Raw genomic sequence first — 19,518 nt, 5'->3', positions numbered from 1 at the left:
ACTACAAATGGTCACTGTATATTTGAATTTTTTCAGTGTATATTACAAAAAGTTCAATGTGTATAAAAAATTTGTCCAATGTACATTACACAAGTGTTCAATGCATATTCAAACATTGTTCCATGCATATTTGAAAATTGTTCAAAATGTTCCATGCATATTTGAAAATTGTTCATCATACAATAAAAAATGCTCATCGTGTATTCTAAATTATTCTCAGCGTATATTTTCATATATTCAAAATATCTGAAAATAAAATCCGAGAATAAAACGTGACGCTTACAGTGAACCGAATGGTACAGTATCGTCCCGCTACATTGTTCCAGCACATGGGCCGACCCAGTTAGATGGACCCGGTGCGAGGCCAGAGCTTCGTGACGCGCACATGGGTTCTCGGTCTAAGCGGCCGGGTGACGCTGCGCGGGCCGACAAGTGTTGCAGGCCCAATGCGTTGCTGCGTGAATGCGGGCCAGGCCGTGCCGCAAGCCCACTCGCGCCGGGAATGCGTGCAATAATAAACCCTAGCTCGAACAACCTGTCCCGGCCTCGACCTCCGGCGCTACCAGGTAAACCCTCGCTCGCCCGCTCCTCCGTTCGCCGACACCGCCTCGCGCAGCCATGGCCGGCGGCGGCGACCACCCGGGCGCCAACAAGCGGAAGCGCGAGGCCGCGGGGAGGCCCAAGGCGCCCTCCAAGGGGGCCGGCCCCGGCGACGCCGCCAAGCGGAAGAAGACCTACGACGCCCCCGCCGCCAAGCCCAAGCCGCAGCCCGTCACCGCCAAGGAAAAGCGGGTCGCAGCCAAGGTATTTTAACGGCGCTCCTTTCCTTTTGCCGTGATAGCCGGAGCATGGGTGTTGGTTTAGAGTGTCGGCTGCTGCTGCTTGAGTTTGAGCTGAAACTGTGGACTGGCGTTGGTTGTGGCAGGAAATGTCCGAGTCCAGGAAGATGAAGCGGAAGCCCAATTACAACCTCGAGAAGGTAATCTACGCTATCCGCTCTGTATGCTCAGATTATGCATGTGCATCTCAACTCCTGGCTGTGCGTCTGATCACGTTTCCTTGTATGTTCAAAGTTCAGATTGCACTTGCTGCATACTCCCTCCGTTCCAAAATAGATGACCCAACTTTGTATTAACTTTGTACTAAAGTTAGTATAAAGTTGGGTCATCTATTTTGGAATGGAGGGAGTACATAATAATCAATCACTTAATATTGCTTGTAGCCTAAACCAAAATAACAGAAATCTGAGTGTTACATCTTCTGGATTTTTAGTTTTGGACTTGAGTTATGCTGATAGCATTACTTAATTTTGATAGTGAAGCAAAAACTGGTTTTGATCCCAGTAATCCCAGTAATAGACAGTAGCAGTGCCTGCTTGAACCGTCTCCTCTGTTTGTGATGATTCAGCACCATACTTTGGGCAACTCTGACTTGGTGTGCTGTCGACCCCTAATATTGACAGGAACTCGCAGTACTATGGGAAAAGATGCGATGTCGTGATGTGAGCAAGGAGAATAGATCCAAGTAAGTGTCACTATTGAAGTCTTGTTAGTTGCAACTTATGTTCAACTTCTTATGCTGATGGGTTTGTCATCATCTCTACAGGCTAGTAACCGAGGCTCTCCGTAAAATGGATGGCAAATATTTCGAAATTGCTGGATCCCATGTAACCGCACGTGTTCTTCAAGTAAGTTGACGATGATCAGTCTTTATGAGTGCGCTGCTTATGGTGTTTTGGTGCTTATTCCGATAGCCACCATTCTTTTTCCAGACATGTGTCAAGTGGTGCTCACAGCCAGAGAGGGATGCTGTTTTTGTTGCCCTGCAGCCACATTTGCTCCATCTTTCTCGCAAGAAATACGCTGTTTTCCTTGTGAAGAAGCTCATAAAACTTGGTAAATTTCTCCATGATTTGCTAAAAACTCGTATGGGTTCTTATGTGAGAATGTTGGTCGTTTATTTGATAACCCTTGCTTGGCTAACATACCTTTTTTTGTGTGACTGCAGCCACTAAAAAACAGCTTGCCTTGTTCATCTCTTCCCTTCATGGTCATGTCGCTTCTCTACTTCGTCACACAATAGGAGCCGCAGGTATGTGTTGCTATGTGTTATTGTCATAAGGGGTAGGAACTTGTCGTTTATAAGAGCAACAGGAGTTAATTGTTGAATGCCATTGTACTCATGCGTTTCTATTTGCTATACAAGTAAAGGGGTGGTACATGGTAATCTCACATTGAGATGCACTCTTTCTTGCAGTTGTTGATTGCACCTTTCATCAGGCGACGCCGCCTCAGAAAAGAAGTTTGTTGTTGGAATTGTACTCCACTGAGCTTCAGCTGTTCAAAGACTTGACTGAACAAAAATCATGCAGGTTGGTATTTAATGTCTTGTCATACATCTGCTTTGTAGTGTCCTGTTAACTTTTGTTACATCTCTGTACAAAACTTAACTTGGGCGGAGGGAAATATTTTTGTGGTCACCCATTTATCCTGCCATCGGTGGCTGCAGTTATTTGTCTAGTTCAATATACTAAAGTTCAACTTTCTTTTTCAGTTTGTTAGAAACAATTTCCAAGCTTGGACTACAGAAATCATCTGTCCTGCAGTATATGACTACTGTTATCCAGCCACTTTTGGAGAAGGGTATTGTTGAGTATTCCATAGTTCACACGGTCATATTGGAGTACTTAACAATTGCGGATAAGGTAAATGGATTTCATTGACGTGATTGTCCTATCTTTATAACAAAGCTCTCCTTTTTTGGTGAAATGTTTCTTCAGTATATCGCACTATCTAATATATGCATGTGTTTTGTAGACATCAGCCTCGGACGTAATTCGTCAGTTAATCCCCCATCTTACCCAAGGGTCATCTGTCGTAGATGGAGATGAACTATCAGGGGTCGCTGAAGTAGCAACGAAATCAAAAGCTAAGAAGAAAAGATCTTCAGAACCACTTCTCATTCGGATCATGCAGACGAGGGAAGGTTTAAAAATAGGACTTGCTTGCCTCAAGCATGGCAGTGCGAAGGTACATTTTCTTTTTTCTTGTCTCTTTCCATTTTCTTATTTGTATCTAAAAGAGAGAGATTTCAGAGTGATCACTTGGTTTAACTTTGCCCACTCATCTGCTTTTTCCAATGTTTATCTATTAATAACTTCTGTAGATTTCAGAGACACTAAATAGTCATGCAAATTGACCCGTGCATTAGTTAGTGCCTCATGCTGCATACCCAGTAGTATTTCTTTTCATTCTTGCTTATTCCAGTAGTATTTCTTTTCATTCTTGCTTATTTCCAGTGTGGTTTTGTCATTTAACATGGTAATGCATTTCAGGATAGGAAGAAAATTATCAAAAGCTTGAAGGGGCAGAATATGAAGCTTGCTCTTGGTGATTATGGATGCCTTGTAAGTGATGTCTATATATGTAATACTCCCTCTGTTCACTTTTATAAGGCCTTAAAGACATTTCAGACAATGTGCAAAATAGCCTATTTTCAGTTGTCTGAAATGACTTATAAAAGTGAACGGAGGGAGTAGCTTATTTTAGTGTTTAAATAGGATGGTACTGTGTAAATTTTATGCTTTAACCTTTATAAACATTCTCCTATCCACAGTAATTTCAGATGGTTTTATGCTTCCAAGTGGTTAATCATCAACTAAACTAACATTTCTTATTTTCTCCAGTTCCTTGCTTGTCTTCTCTCCATTGTTGATGACACAAAACTTGTTACTAAGGTTAGCCAGCACCAATCGTTTGCTTGAAGCAAGTGTTATGCTGCCATTACAAGCAATCTGAAGAGGCAGCTGTTCATGTGCTTATTATAGCTTACTTTCAATATTTGTAGGTTGTAATTGATGAGCTGACAAAGCATTTAAAGGAACTCATATTTGACAAGGTAAAAGGAATAACGAGCTTCTGATATCCTTATTTTTATTTGCTATTAGTTATACCCACATGAGAGATGAGACTGTTTATGATTGAGCTCCTTGCTGGAACAGAACGGGAGACGCCCATTGCTGCAGCTACTTCACCCACTTTGCTCACGTTATCTGACTCCGACTGATTTGAATTGTCTGAAGTACAGTGTGCCTTCCCTTGTTTCAAAGGCAAGTTACCTACTCTATTAACTGTTAAGTACTTTGAAGAGAGACAGGCCCCCAGAAATTTGCTTTTTTTGTTTCAGGATGAGGCATCAGAGAGTGCTACTAAAGTTAACTTGGATAGTAAGTTGGATGATGTAGCTGACAAAGAACATGGGGGTTCAGAAGACACACTGGTTGCATCTGATAGCAAGAAGGACCCGTTTAAACGGCGGCAAGAACTGTTGGTGAAAAGCGAGCTTTTTGAGGTGATACTTGTAATATGTATTTAACTTTTTATTTATTTATTCAACGTTATTTCTTTTGTAGTATGTAGTTTTCCACCTCAAGAGATCTACATTTATTGTTGCAGTAGTTTAGTACTCCCTCCGTACAATAATAAGTGTCGTTGATTTAGTACAAAGGTAATATAAAGTTGTACTAAATCAGCGACACTTATTTTGGGATGGAGGGAGTATGATTTAAAGGTGACCATTTGTCAAAGAAAACCTAGTCGCAACATTACTCCGCCCCCATTAGTCACATAACACCCTGATCCCGACATTACTATGCTCCCACAGTCACGTATCCCCTAATCCAAGCAATAATGTAGGTGTTATTTTTCCTTTGCAGGTTCTCATCGAGACTTGCATTGAAAATGTTGGAGAGTTACTTAGAACAAACTTCGGCAAAGATGTATTATACGAGGTAATCTCCTTGGTCAATGCTCCATGCTTCTACCTGTACCTGTATAGCCAGTATCTTGGGAGAATATTCATTCATCTATGCTATTTCTTCGTGAAAGGAGCTACTTGTGATAAATATGCTTTTACTTCCATGACCATCACAAGAGACGAGCATTGTCCCTGATTATTATTTGACAATTTGAAAATATTCTTATGAGTTGATGGGACCTTTTCTCTGGATGTGCTGGTCCTTATGCCCGTGCGTAGTATTACTGTTATTCACTGTTCCTTAATGATGAATCAACCTCCCGTAAAAGAAAACGGCACTCCAGTCTACACACAAACCTACTACCTTAATGACTGTTTTCTTGGTCTAACTCTTGATACAAATGAGTAATTGACTATTGAAGAGCTTCATGATTGCACCTGCTGAGATTCTGTATTCCCAATTTTCCAAGGTTGCTGTAGGTGGAAAAAATAATGTCTTGGAGGGGGTCACCGACAGGATCCACGTGCTTCACAATGCTATAGCTTCTGACGCAGCACGCCCGAGGACAGAAGATGTTGAGCACGCCTTTGATAACTACCACTCGAGCCGCGTAATCAGAAAGATGATACTTGATTGCCCTGAGTTTGCCGCTACCCTATGGAAAAAAGCCCTCAAAGGGAAGTGCAAGTCATTTGCAGATGGATTCAGGTACCTCAGAATGACTCGTCATCGATATGTCAGTTGTTTAATCTGTTCATCTAGTTTGTGGACCATGGAAATGCGATGAATAAAATTTCAACTATTTGTTGCAATTTACGCACAACATTGCACTGCTGAGGTTGTATTTTGAAGGATGAAAAAAAAGGAATCATGCGCTGATACTCTGTTGAACTTGTTGGTCGCTGCTGCAGCTCCAAGGTGGTGGCTGCCTATCTGGAATCTCCGGATTCCAAGGTGAAGGATCTTGCGAATTCCGAGGTGCAGCTGCTCATCGACAGTGGCATACTGAAGATTCCAGACCATAAAGCAGCGGAGAAGAAGTGAGTCTTCTCTCGACGGGCCTCTCGCCATCGCCAGCAACACAAGCAGGCCAAGGCGGCGTCCGTGCTTGCCTGTTGTGGATGAAAGAGTGTAATACATACATCCGTGGTCATCCTACTCGAGGTGTATGTTCAATTTTGGCACTGGATACCAATGGACTCGAAATACATACAGTCGTTAAGGGTTTAGGTTAATACTTGACTGTTACTGGGGAGGTTTGCTGCGATATATTCGTGTGATGTGGCATAAGTTTGACCGTTCGCCATCACATCTAAGCAGACGATGTGACCAAAGTAGATTTCATTTGCATATTGGCATGCTAAAAGCTGCACCTCTCGCTGTGTGCTGCTGTTGAGAACAAGGTCCACGATGCATTCTCCACCTGATCCACCTTTAATCTGAAAAAGAAAAATCGGTGTTTAGAAAGTTAGCTGCTAAGGTTTGTTGTTGCCATATCAGATATTGATGGAACATGGATTTCATGGTGGTTCTGCAATTAGCTTGACTTTTTCTCTCTCTAAAATCTTCAATTCCCTTTTCATGTCACCCGAGCTAATGCAGAGGGGAAAGAGAGAACAGAGAGGAGTGGAGGACGAAGAATAGCATGTACATCAACATGATCCCAATACAAGTAATTTGGAAATTTCCAAAATTTATGTGAGGCAATGTCAGCTCACGTGTCATATATGGCGCGGTTCCTTTACATTTTAATCCGGCGAGTTGCCTCATGACATGAAAAGTACTTGGGGAATTTGTGTTTTCCGCGATAGCTTTAAACCTCGAGATAGTTAGAACATGTGGCTCCTCAGATGTCCAAAAGTCACAAATTTTTGCATGCACCTTGCCCACATGAGCATCATGGATGCCTAAAGTTTTTAGTTTTTTTGTGGAAATTATTCACTATTATTTCAAAAATTACTATTCACCATGCGTAGATGAGCCTTGGCACCGTTTTGAGTTGTCGAAACATGTGTGACATTTGAGAAGAAGCATACCAGGGGCATTTATAAATCATCTATTTATCCCAAATATGACGAAAATTAAGCAATTTTTGCATAACAATTCCTCAAAGTGCTCTCACGTGCAATATTGATGAAATTGCAAAAAATACTCTCTTTAATTGTGGTATTTTTCTTATGCCTGGTAATTCACTATTATGCAAAGGCCATTTTGTGCCGTGTGTCTAATGAATTCACTCATGGCTATCATGTTCTTATCTCCAGCAACTAGCTTATGTCCGCAAGCTTCTTTGTGGATGCAAATTGTGATGAATATTTTCCACTTAGAAACTTATACACGCCAGAAACTGCTTTTCTTTCATTGATAACCTTATTCCTTGCTGGTCACTTATTCATTTCTTTTTGGTTTTTGATGGATGCGGTAAGAGGGTGTGCTATGACTTACAAGTGCTTGTATGTGTTGCATATATATTTGCACACACATGTGTTTTGAATGTATTTGGACTCATCCATAAAATAATGATCTTACTGGATATCTCCATTTATATCTTGTCCAAAATTTATTTTTTTGGATCTTTTGTATGCACGATTCACATGTTTAATGCTTATTCTCATATCATCTTGTTTTGTTCCATTTATAAATCCTGAATATAGCATAATTTTTTCCGATTGTTCGTAAGGCCAACTCCAGCGCATGACCCCAAATGGTCCGGTAGCGTCCGTTTGGGAGTAAACGGACACAAACCGCGTCCCAAAGCACGGGAGCAAACGGACAAACGTCTGTTTTTTGTCCACCGCCGGTCCATTCCCGACCCAAAATGGGGCCGCGTTTGCGTTGAAACAGACATCGTGCGGACGGGCAAGATGCGTGCCCTTGTCCTCCCCTGGCCTGCCTGTTGGGGACACATCGTGGCCACTTTCCCTCTCATTCCCCAAAACTCTCCCACACTCCCCATCCCCTCCCTCTGATAACCCACAAGTATAGGGGATCACAACAGTTTTCGAGGACAGAGTATTCAACCCAAATTTATTGATTCGACACAAGGGGAGCCAAAGAATATTTGCAAGTATTAACAGCTGAGTTGTCAATTCAACCACACCTGAAGATTAATTATCTGCAGCAAAGTGATCAGTAGCAAATTAGTATGATAGTTTTGATAATAGTAGCCACATCAATAGTAAGAGTAACAGTGATAGCAATCATTTTGTAGCAAGTGTAACACTAACAATAGCAGTACTAACTTTGTTGGGGAACGTAGTAATTTCAAAAAATTTCCTACGCACACGCAAGATCATGGTGATGCATAGCAACGAGAGGGGAGAGTGTTATCTACGTACCCTCGTAGACCGAAAGCGAAAGCGTTAGCACAACACGGTTGATGTAGTCGTACGTCTTCACGATCCGACCGATCAAGTATCGAACGTACGGCACCTCCGAGTTCAGCACACGTTCAGCCCGATGACGTCCCTCGAACTCCGATCCAGCCGAGTGTTGAGGGAGAGTTTCGTCAGCACGATGGCGTGGTGACGATGTTGATGTTCTACCGACGCAGGGCTTCGCCTAAGCACCGCTACAGTATTATCAAGGTGGACTATGGTGGAGGGGGGCACCGCACACGGCTAAGAGATCAATGATCAATTGTTGTATATCTAGGGTGCCCCTGCCCCCGTATATAAAGGAGCAAGGGGGAGGCCGGCCGGCCCTCTATGGCGCGCCCCCAAGAGGGGAATCCTACTAGGACTCCAAGTCCTAGTAGGTTTCCACCAAAAGGGAGAGAGGGGGAAGGAAGGAGAGGGAGAGGGAGAAGGAAAGGGGGGCGCCGCCCCCCCTTCCTTGTCCAATTCGGACTCAAGGGGGAGGGGGCGCGCGGCCTGCCCTGACTGCCCCTCTCTCTCTCTCTCTCCACTAAGGCCCATCGAGGCCCATTAGTTCCCCTGGGGTTTCCGGTAACCCTCCGGCACTTCGGTTTTATCCGAAACTTCTCCGGAACATTTCAGGTGTCCGAATATAGTCGTCCAATATATCAATCTTTATGTCTCGACCATTTCGAGACTCCTCGTCATGTCCATGATCACATCCGGGACTCCGAACAACCTTCGGTACATCAAAACACATAAACTCATAATAAATCTGTCATCGTAACGTTAAGCGTGCGGACCCTACGAGTTCGAGAACTATGTAGACATGACCGAGACACGTCTCCGGTCAATAACCAATAGCGGAACCTGGATGCTCATATTGGCTCCCACATATTCTACTAAGATCTTTATCGGTCAGACCGCATAACAACATACGTTGTTCCCTTTGTCATCGGTATGTTACTTGCCTGAGATTCGATCGTCGGTATCTCAATACCTAGTTCAATCTCGTTACCGGCAAGTCCCTTTACTCGTTCCGTAATACATCATCCCGCAACTAACTCATTAGTTGCAATGCTTGCAGGGCTTAAGTGATGTGCATTACCGAGAGGGCCCAGAGATACCTCTCCGACAATCGGAGTGACAAATCCTAATCTCGAAATACGCCAACCCAACAAGTACCTTTGGAGACACCTGTAGAGCACCTTTATAATCACCCAGTTACGTTGTGACGTTTGATAGCACACAAAGTGTTCCTCCGGTAAACGGGAGTTGCATAATCTCATAGTCATAGGAACATGTATAAGTCATGAAGAAAGCAATATCAACAAACTATACGATCAAGTGCTAAGCTAACGGAATGGGTCAAGTCAATCACATCATTCTCCTAATGATGTGATCTCGTTAATCAAATGACAACCCATGTCAATGGTTAGGAAACTTAACCATCTTTGATCAACGAGCTAGTCAAGTAGAGGCATACTAGTGACACTCTGTTTGTCTATGTATTCATGCATGTATTATGTTTCCGGTTAATACAATTCTAGCATGAATAATAAACATTTATCATTATATAAGGAAATAAATAATAACTTTATTATTGCCTCTAGGGCATATTTTCTTCAGTCTCCCACTTGCACTAGATTTAATAATCTAGATTACACAGTAATGATTCTAACACCCATGGAGCCTTGGTGCTGATCTTGTTTTGCTCGTGGAAGAGGCTTAGTCAACGGGTCTGCAACATTCAGATCCGTATGTATCTTGCAAATTTCTATGTCTCCCACCTGGACTAGATCCCGGATGGAATTGAAGCGTCTCTTGATGTGCTTGGTTCTCTTGTGAAATCTGGATTCCTTCGCCAAGGCAATTGCACCAGTATTGTCACAAAAGATTTTCATTGGACCCAATGCACTAGGTATGACACCTAGATCGGACATGAACTCCTTCATCCAGACTCCTTCATTTGCTGCTTCCGAAGCAGCTATGTACTCCGCTTCACACGTAGACCCCGCCACGACGCTTTATTTAGATCTGCACCAATTGACAGCTCCACCGTTTAATATAAACACGTATCCGGTTTGCGATTTAGAATCGTCCGGATCAGTGTCAAAGCTTGCGTCAACGTAACCATTTACGATGAGCTCTTTGTCACCTTCATAAACGAGAAACATATCCTTAGTCCTTTTCAGGTATTTTAGGATGTTCTTGACCGCTGTCCAGTGATCCACTCCTGGATTACTTTGGTACCTCCCCGCTAGACTTATAGCAAGGCACACATCAGGTCTGGTACACAACATTGCATACATGATAGAGCCTATGGCTGAAGCATAGGGAACATCTTTCATCTTCTCTCTATCTTCTGCAGTGGTCGGGCATTGAGTCTTACTCAACTTCACACCTTGTAACACAGGCAAGAACCCTTTCTTCGCTTGATCCATTTTGAAATTTTTCAAAACTTTGTCAAGGTATGTGCTTTGTGAAAGTCCAATTAAGTGTCTCGATCTATCTCTATATATCTTGATGCCCAATATGTAAGCAGCTCCACCGAGGTCTTTCATAGAAAAACTCTTATTCAAGTATCCCTTTATGCTATCCAGAAATTCTATATTATTTCCAATCAGCAATATGTCATCCACATATAATATCAGAAATGCTACAGAGCTCCCACTCACTTTCTTGTAAATACAGACTTCTCCAAAAGTCTGTACAAAACCAAATGCTTTGATGACACTATCAAAGCATTTATTCCAACTCCGAGAGGCTTGCACCAGTCCATAAATGGATCGCTGGAGCTTGCACACTTTGTTAGCTCCCTTTGGATTGACAAAACCTTCCTTGCATCATATATAATTCTTCTTCCAGAAATCCATTTAGGATTGCAGTTTTGACATCCATTTGCCAAATTTCATAAAATGCGGCAATTTGCTAACATGATTCGGACAGACTTAAGCATCGCTACGAGTGAGAAAATCTCATCATAGTCAACACCTTGAACTTTGTCAAAAACCTTTTTTCGACAAGTCTAGCTTTGTAGATAGTAACACTACTATCAGCGTCCGTCTTCCTCCTGAAAATCCATTTATTTTCTATGGCTTGCCGATCATCGGGCAAGTCAACCAAATTCCATACTTTGTTCTCATACATGGATCCCATCTCAGATTTCATGGCCTCAAGCCATTTTGCGGAATCTGGGCTCACCATCACTTCTTCATAGTTCGTAGGTTCGTCATGGTCTAGTAACATAACTTCCAGAACAGGATTACCGTACCACTCTGGTGCGGATCTTACTCTGGTTGATCTACGAGGTTCAGTAACAACTTGATCTGAAGTTTCATGATCATCATCATTAACTTCTTCACTAATTGGTGTAGGTGTCATAGAAACCGGTTTCTGCGATGAACTACTTTCCAATAAGTGAGCAGGTACAGTTACCTCATCAAGTTCTACTTTCCTCCCACTCACTTCTTTCAAGAGAAACTCCTTCTCCAGAAATGTTCCGAATTTAGCAACAAAAGTCTTGCCTTCGGATTTGTGATAGAAGGTGTACCCAATAGTCTCTTTTGGGTATCCTATGAAGACACATTTCTCCGATTTGGGTTCGAGCTTATCAGGTTGAAGCTTTTTCACATAAGCATCGCAGCCCCAAACTTTAAGAAACGACAACTTTGGTTTCTTGCCAAACCACAATTCATAAGGCGTTGTCTCAATGGATTTCGATGGTGCCCTATTTAACGTGAATGCGGCTGTCTCTAAAGCATAACCCCAAAACGATAGCGGTAAATCAGTAAGAGACATCATCGATCGCACCATATCTAGTAAAGTACGATTAGGACGTTCGGACACACCATTACACTGTGGTGTTCCAGGTGGCGTGAGTTGCGAAACTATTCTGCATTTTTTCAAATGAAGACCAAACTCATAACTCAAATATTCTCCTCCACGACCAGATCGTAGAAACTTTATTTTCTTGTTACGATGATTTTCAACTTCACTCTGAAATTCTTTGAACTTTTCAAATGTTTCAGACTTATGCTTCATTAAGTAGATATACACATATCTGCTTAAATCATCTGTGAAGATCAGAAAATAATGATACCTACCGCGAGCCTTAATATTCATCGGACCACATACATCAGTATGTATGATTTCCAACAAATCTGTTGCTCGCTCCATTGTTCTGGAGAACGGAGTCTTAGTCATCTTGCCCATGAGGCATGGTTCGCAAGCATCAACTGATTCATAATCAAGTGATTCCAAAAGCCCATCAGCATGACTTTTCTTCATGCGCTTTACACCAATATGACATAAACGTCAGTGCCACAAATAAGTTGCACTATCATCATTAACTTTGCATCTGTTGGCTTCAATATTATGAAAATGTGTATCGCCATGATCGAGATCCAACAAACCATTTTCGTTGGGTGTATGACCATAGAAGGTTTTATTCATGTAAACAGAACAACAATTATTCTCTAACTTACATGAATAACCGTATTGTAATAAACATGATCCAATCATATTTATGCTCAGCGCAAACACTAAATAACACTTATTTAGGTTCAACACTAATCCCGAAAGTATAGGAAGTGTGCGATGATGATCATATCAATCTTGGAACTACTTCCAATACACATCGTCACTTCACCTTTAACTAGTCTCTGTTCATTCTGCAACTCCCGTTTCGAGTTACTACTCTTAGCAACTGAACCAGTATCAAATATCTAGGGGTTGCCATAAACACTAGTAAAGTACACATCAATAACATGTATATCAAATATAGCTTTGTTCACTTTGCCATCCTTCTTATCCACCAAATACTTAGGGCAGTTCCGCTTCCAGTGACTAGTCCCTTTGCAGTAGAAGCACTTAGTCTTAGGCTTAGGTCCAGACTTGAGCTTCTTCACTTGAGCAGCAACTTGCTTGCCGTTCTTCTTGAAGTTCCCCTTCTTCCCTTTGCCCTTTTCCTTGAAACTAGTGGTCTTGTCAACCATCAACACTTGATGCTCTTTCTTGATTTCTACCTTCATCGATTTCATCATCATGAAAAGCTCGGGAATCGTTTTCGTCATCCCTTGCATACTATGGTTCATCACGAAGTTCTACTAACTTGGTGATGGTGACTAGAGAATTTTGTCAATCACTATTTTATCTAGAAGATTAACTTCCACTTGATTCAAGTGATTGTAGTACCCAGACAATCTGAGCACATGCTCACTGCTTGAGCTATTCTCCTCCATCTTTTAGCTATAGAACCTGTTGGAGACTTCATATCTCTCAACTCGGGTATTTGCTTGAAATATTAACTTCAACTCCTGGAACATCTCATATGGTCCATGACGTTCACAACGTCTTTGAAGTCCTGATTCTAAGCCGTATACAATCTGAGGAGGGGGCGGCGGCCAGGGGGTTTTCCTTGCCCCCCAAGGCAAGGGGGCGCCCCCCCCCTTTAGGGTTCCCCTTCAACCCTAGGCGCAAGGGCCCTAGGGGGAGGCACCCAGCCCACTAAGGGGCTGGTCCCTCTCCACACACAGCCCATAGGGCCCTCCGGGGCAGGTGGACCCTCCCGGTGGACCCCCGGAACCCCTTCGGTGGTCCCGGTACAATACCGGTAACCCCCCAAATTATTCCGGTGACCGTATTATGACTTCCCATATATAAATCTTTACCTCCGGACCATTCCAGAACTCCTCGTGACGTCCGGGATCTCATCCGAGACTCCGAACAACATTCGGTGACCACGTACATCTATTCCCTATAACCCTAGCGTCATCGAACCTTAAGTGTGTAGACCCTACGAGCTCGGGAGTCATGCAGACATGGCCGAGACAACTCTCCGGTCAATAACCAACAGCGGGATCTGGATACCCATGTTGGTTCCCACATGCTCCACGATGATCTCATCGGATGAACCACGATGTCAAGGATTCAATCAATCCCGTATACAATTCCCTTTGTCTATGGTACAATACTTGCCCGAGATTCGATCGTCGGTATCCCGATACCTTGTTCAATCTCGTTATCGGCAAGTCTCTTTACTCGTTCCATAACACATCATCCCGTGATCAACTCCTTGGTCACATTGTGCACATTATGATGATGTCCTACCGAGTGGGCCCAGAGATACCTCTCCGTTACACGGAGTGACAAATCCCAGTCTCGATTCGTGCCAACCCAACAGACACTTTTGGAGATACCCGTAGTGCACCTTTATAGCCACCCAGTTACGTTGTGACGTTTGGCACACCCAAAGCACTCCTACGGTATCCGGGAGTTGCACAATCTCATGGTCTAAGGACAGGATACTTGACATTAGAAAAGCTTTAGCATACGAACTACACGATCTTGTGCTAGGCTTAGGATTGGGTCTTTTCCATCACATCATTCTCCTAATGATGTGATCCCATTATCAATGACATCCAATGTCCATGGTCAGGAAACCGTAACCATCTATTGATCAACGAGCTAGTCAACTAGAGGCTTACTAGGGACATGGTGTTGTCTATGTATCCACACATGTATATGAGTTTCCTATCAATACAATTCTAGCATGGATAATAAACGATTATCATGAACAAGGAAATATAATAATAACCAATTTATTATTGCCTGTAGGGCATATTTCCAACAATAGGTCTGTCACCTAGCGGTGCATCAAGGACATAATTCTTCTGTGCAGCAATGAGGATAATCCTCAAGTTACGGACCCAGTCCGTGTAATTGCTACCATCATCTTTCAACTTTGCTTTCTCAAAGAACGCATTACAATTCAACGGAACAACAGCACGGGCCATCTATCTACAATCAACATAGACAAGCAAGATACTATCAGGTACTAAGTTAATGATAAATTTAAGTTCAATTAATCATATTACCTAAGAACTCCAACTTAGATAGACATCCCTCTAATCCTCTAAGTGATCACGTGATCCAAATCAACTAAACCATGTCCGATCATCATGTGAGATTGAGTAGTTTCAATGGTGAACATCACTATGTTGATCATATCTACTATATGATTCACGCTCGACCTTTCGGTCTCCGTGTTCCGAGGCCATATCTGTTATATGCTAGGCTCGTCAAGTTTAACCTGAGTATTCCACGTGTGCAACTGTTTTGCACCCGTTGTATTTGAACATAGAGCCTATCACACCCGATCATCACGTGGTGTCTCAGCACGAAGAACTTTCGCAACGGTGCATACTCAGGGAGAGCACTTGTACCTTGATAATTTAGTGAGAGATCATCTTATAATGCTACTGTCAATCAAAGCAAGATAAGATGCATAAAAGATAAACATCACATGCAATCAATATAAGTGATATGATATGGCCATCATCATCTTGTGCTTGTGATCTCCATCTCCGAAGCACCTTCATGATCACCATCGTCACCGGCGCGGCACCTTGATCTCCATCGTAGCATCGTTGTCGTCTCGCCAACTTATGCTTCTACGACTATCGCTACCGCTTAGTGATAAAGTAAAGCATTACAGGGCGATTGCATTGCATACAATAAAGCGACAACCATATGGCTCCTGCCAGTTGCCGATAACTCGGTTACAAAACATGATCATCTCATACAATAAAATTTAGCATCATGTCTTGACCATATCACATCACAACATGCCCTGCAAAAACAAGTTAGACGTCCTCTACTTTGTTGTTGCAAGTTTTACGTGGCTGCTACGGGCTTAGCAAGAACCATTCTTACCTACGCATCAAAACCACAACGATAGTTTGTCAAGTTGGTGCTGTTTTAACCTTCGCAAGGACCGGGCGTAGCCACACTCGGTTCAACTAAAGTTGGAGAAACTTACACCCGCCAGCCACCTGTGTGCAAAGCACGTCGGTAGAACCAGTCTCGCGTAAGCGTACACGTAATGTCGGTCCGGGCCGCTTCATCCAACAATACCGCCGAACCAAAGTATGACATGCTGGTAAGAAGTATGACTTATATCGCCCACAACTCACTTGTGTTCTACTCGTGCACATAACATCAACGCATAAAACCTGGCTCGGATGCCACTGTTGGGGAACGTAGTAATTTCAAAAAATTTCCTACGCGCACGCAAGATCATGGTGGTGCATAGCAACGAGAGGGGAGAGTGTTATCTATGTACCCTCGTAGACCGAAAGCGGAAGCGTTAGCACAACGCGGTTGATGTAGTCGTACGTCTTCATGATCCGACCGATCAAGTACTGAACGTACGGCACCTCCGATTCAGCACACATTCAACACGATGACGTCCCTCGAACTCCGATCTAGCCAAGTGTTGAGGGAGAGTTTCGTCAGCACGACGGCGTGGTGACAATGTTGATGTTCTACCGACGCAGGGCTTCGCCTAAGCACCGCTACAGTATTATCGAGGTGGACTATGGTGGAGGGGGGCACCACACATGGCTAAGAGATCAATGATCAATTGTTGTATATCTAGGGTGCCCCTGCCCCCGTATATAAAGGAGCAAGGGGGAGGCCGGCCGGCCCTCTATGGCGCGCCCCCAAGAGGGGAATCCTACTAGGACTCCAAGTCCTAGTAGGTTTCCACCAAAAGGGAGAGGGGGGGAAGGAAGGAGAGGGAGAGGGAGAAAGAAAGGGGGCCCCGCCCCCCCTTCCTTGTCCAATTCGGACTCAAGGAGGAGGGGGCGCGCGGCCTGCCCTAGCCACCCCTCTCTCTATCCACTAAGGCCCATCGAGGCCCATTAGTTCCCCCGGGGTTTCCGATAACCCTCCGGCACTCCGGTTTTATCCGAAACTTCTCCGGAACACTTTCGGTGTCCGAATATAGTCGTCCAATATATCAATCTTTATGTCTCGACCATTTCGAGACTCCTCGTCATGTCCGTGTTCACATCCGGGACTCCGAACAACCTTCGGTACATCAAAACACATAAACTCATAATAAAATTGTCATCGTAACGTTAAGCGTGCGGACCCTACGGGTTCGAGAACTATGTAGACATGACCGAGACACGTCTCCGGTCAATAACCAATAGCGGAACCTAGATGCTCATATTGGCTCCCACATATTCTACGAAGATCTTTATTGGTCAGACCGCATAACAACATACATTGTTCCCTTTGTCATCGGTATGTTACTTGCCTGAGATTCGATCGTCGGTATCTCAATACCTAGTTCAATCTCGTTATCGGCAAGTCTCTTTACTCGTTCCGTAATACATCATCCCGCAACTAACTCATTAGTTGCAATGCTTGCAAGGCTTAAGTGATGTGCATTACCGAGAGGGCCCAGAGATACCTCTCCGATAATCGGAGTGACAAATCCTAATCTCGAAATACGCCAACCCAACAAGTACCTTTGGAGACACCTGTAGAGCACCTTTATAATCACCCAGTTATGTTGTGACGTTTGGTATCACACAAAGTGTTCCTCCGGTAAATGGGAGTTGCATAATCTCATAGTCATAGGAACATGTATAAGTCATGAAGAAAGCAATAGCAACAAACTATACGATCAAGTGCTAAGCTAACGGAATGGGTCAAGTCAATCACATCATTCTCCTAATGATGTGATCCCGTTAATCAAATGACAACCCATGTCAATGGTTAGGAAACTTAACCATCTTTGATCAACGAGCTAGTCAAGTAGAGGCATACTAGTGACACTCTGTTTGTCTATGTATTCACACATGTATTATGTTTCCGGTTAATACAATTCTAGCATGAATAATAAACATTTATCATGATATAAGGAAATAAATAATAACTTTATTTTTGCCTCTAGGGCATATTTCCTTCAAACTTAGCAGGAACAATATAAGGGAAATTCGTAGACATTGGATCGGTGGATTCGTTGGATGATATTCATCATATAACAGTCATAACCTAGGGCTATACAACACTAGCTCCAGTTTATAAATATAATGTAGGCATGAATTCCATAAATAGTCATACATGCTTATGGAAAGAACTTGCATGACATCTTTTGTCCTACCCTCTCGTGACAGTGGGTCCTTATGGAAACTAAGGGATATTAAGGCCTCCTTTTAATAGAGAACCGGAACAAAGCATTACCACATAGTGAATACATGAACTCCTCAAACTAAGGTCATCACCAGAAAGTATCCCGACTACTGCCACTCCGGGGTTTACGGATCATAACACGTAATAGGTGAATATAACTTGCAAGATCGGATTTAGAACATAGATATAATGGCGATAACATAAACGGTTCAGATATGAAATCATGGCACCCGGGCCCAAAGTGACAAGCATTAAGCATGGCAAAGTCATATCAACATCAATCTCAGAACATAATGGATACTAGGGATCAAGCCCTAACAAAACTAACTCGATTACATGATGAATCTCATCCAACTCCTCACCGACCAGCGAGCCTACGAAGGAATTACTCACTCCCGGTGGGGAGCATCATGGAATTGGCGATGGATAAGGGTTGGTGATGACGAAGATCGAAGATCCCCCTCTCTGGAGCCCCAAACGGACTCCAGATATGGCCTCCCGATGAAGAACAAGAGGTGGCGGCGGCTCCGTCTCGCGAAACACGATAATTCTTTCTCCCTTATTTTTCTCCAAAAATATGATTTTATAGCGTTGGAATCAGGGTCTACGGGGCCACCAGGTGGGGACAACCCACCTGGGCGCGCCAGGAGGGAGGGCACTCTGGTGGGTTGTGCTCACCCAGCCCCCCCCCTCCGGTGGTTCTTGGCTCTAGTATTATTCTTTTATTTCATAAAAAATCTCCAAAAAGTTTCGTGCCATTTCGAGAACTTTTATTTCTGCACAAAAACAACACCATGGTAGTTCTGCTGAAAACAGCGTCAGTCCGGGTTAGTTTCATTCAAATAATGCAAATTAGAGTCCAAAACAAGAGGAAAAGCGTTAGGAAAAGTAGATACGACGGAGACGTATCACCCTCCTCCATGGCTGGTGCCCCGAATAAACCCGCAGTCGGCGACCCGGCCGCCACCACCGCCCGTCCTGTGACGAAGAAGAAGAAGCCACGGTCGGAGCTCATGCCGGCGAAGGGTCGCGCGGCTCGGCATTGAATCGGCCAAGATGAGGGAGCTTGACATGGAGGAGGCCGTCCAAATGAAGATTGACGAGAAGCGTGATGCGACATCTATCACCTTGCAAGAAACTTTGCATGGCATGATGACTCAAAAGGAAGTGAGGGACGAGAGGAAACACCAAGGAAAGGAGGAGCAAATGAAGATATACTTGGAGCTCCAAACGAAGAAGCTCGACATGGAGGATGCCGCCAAGAGGAGGAAGCTCGACATGGAGGAGGCTGTCCAAACGAAGAAGCTCGCGATCGAGGTCACCAATCACTAGTGCAGAACTGGGCAATAGCGCTGGTCCGTAAGGCCCTTTAGTGCTGGTTCGGTAACCGGCACTAAATTGTGGGCACTAAAGCCCCCC

General features: G+C 43.6%; 1 protein-coding gene across 1 annotated transcript; it reads left to right on the top strand.

The window, feature by feature from the left end:
• The first annotated feature begins 534 nt into the window (after nt 1-534).
• On the top strand, nt 535-6,025 carry PUM24 (pumilio 24). Its single transcript, XM_048716690.2, has 17 exons — nt 535-804; nt 926-979; nt 1,463-1,524; nt 1,606-1,687; nt 1,772-1,895; nt 2,008-2,091; nt 2,257-2,371; nt 2,554-2,704; nt 2,817-3,029; nt 3,335-3,406; nt 3,686-3,736; nt 3,847-3,897; nt 4,001-4,108; nt 4,186-4,350; nt 4,715-4,789; nt 5,226-5,464; nt 5,668-6,025. Exons 1-17 carry the CDS (start codon nt 619-621, stop codon nt 5,798-5,800), a joined length of 1,965 nt encoding a protein of 654 aa, XP_048572647.2. The 5' UTR covers nt 535-618; the 3' UTR covers nt 5,801-6,025.
• The last annotated feature ends 13,493 nt before the right edge of the window (nt 6,026-19,518 follow it).

Source organism: Triticum urartu, chromosome 4A (assembly GCF_056163025.1).
Source record: "Triticum urartu cultivar PI428250 chromosome 4A, HENAU_Tu73, whole genome shotgun sequence".
Lineage (NCBI taxonomy): Eukaryota > Viridiplantae > Streptophyta > Magnoliopsida > Poales > Poaceae > Triticum > Triticum urartu.
The sequence above is the reverse complement of the archived record's forward strand: the minus strand, read 5'-3'. Positions and strand labels throughout refer to the sequence as shown.

Bases quoted from the DNA above. Each gene is read 5' to 3' on its own strand.
- PUM24 (XM_048716690.2), top strand. From the start codon at position 619: ATGGCCGGCGGCGGCGACCACCCGGGCGCCAACAAGCGGAAGCGCGAG. The intron at 1,688-1,771 runs GTAAGTTGACGA...TTCTTTTTCCAG, and splicing joins TAACCGCACGTGTTCTTCAA to ACATGTGTCAAGTGGTGCTC. The intron at 2,092-2,256 runs GTATGTGTTGCT...TCTTTCTTGCAG, and splicing joins TCACACAATAGGAGCCGCAG to TTGTTGATTGCACCTTTCAT.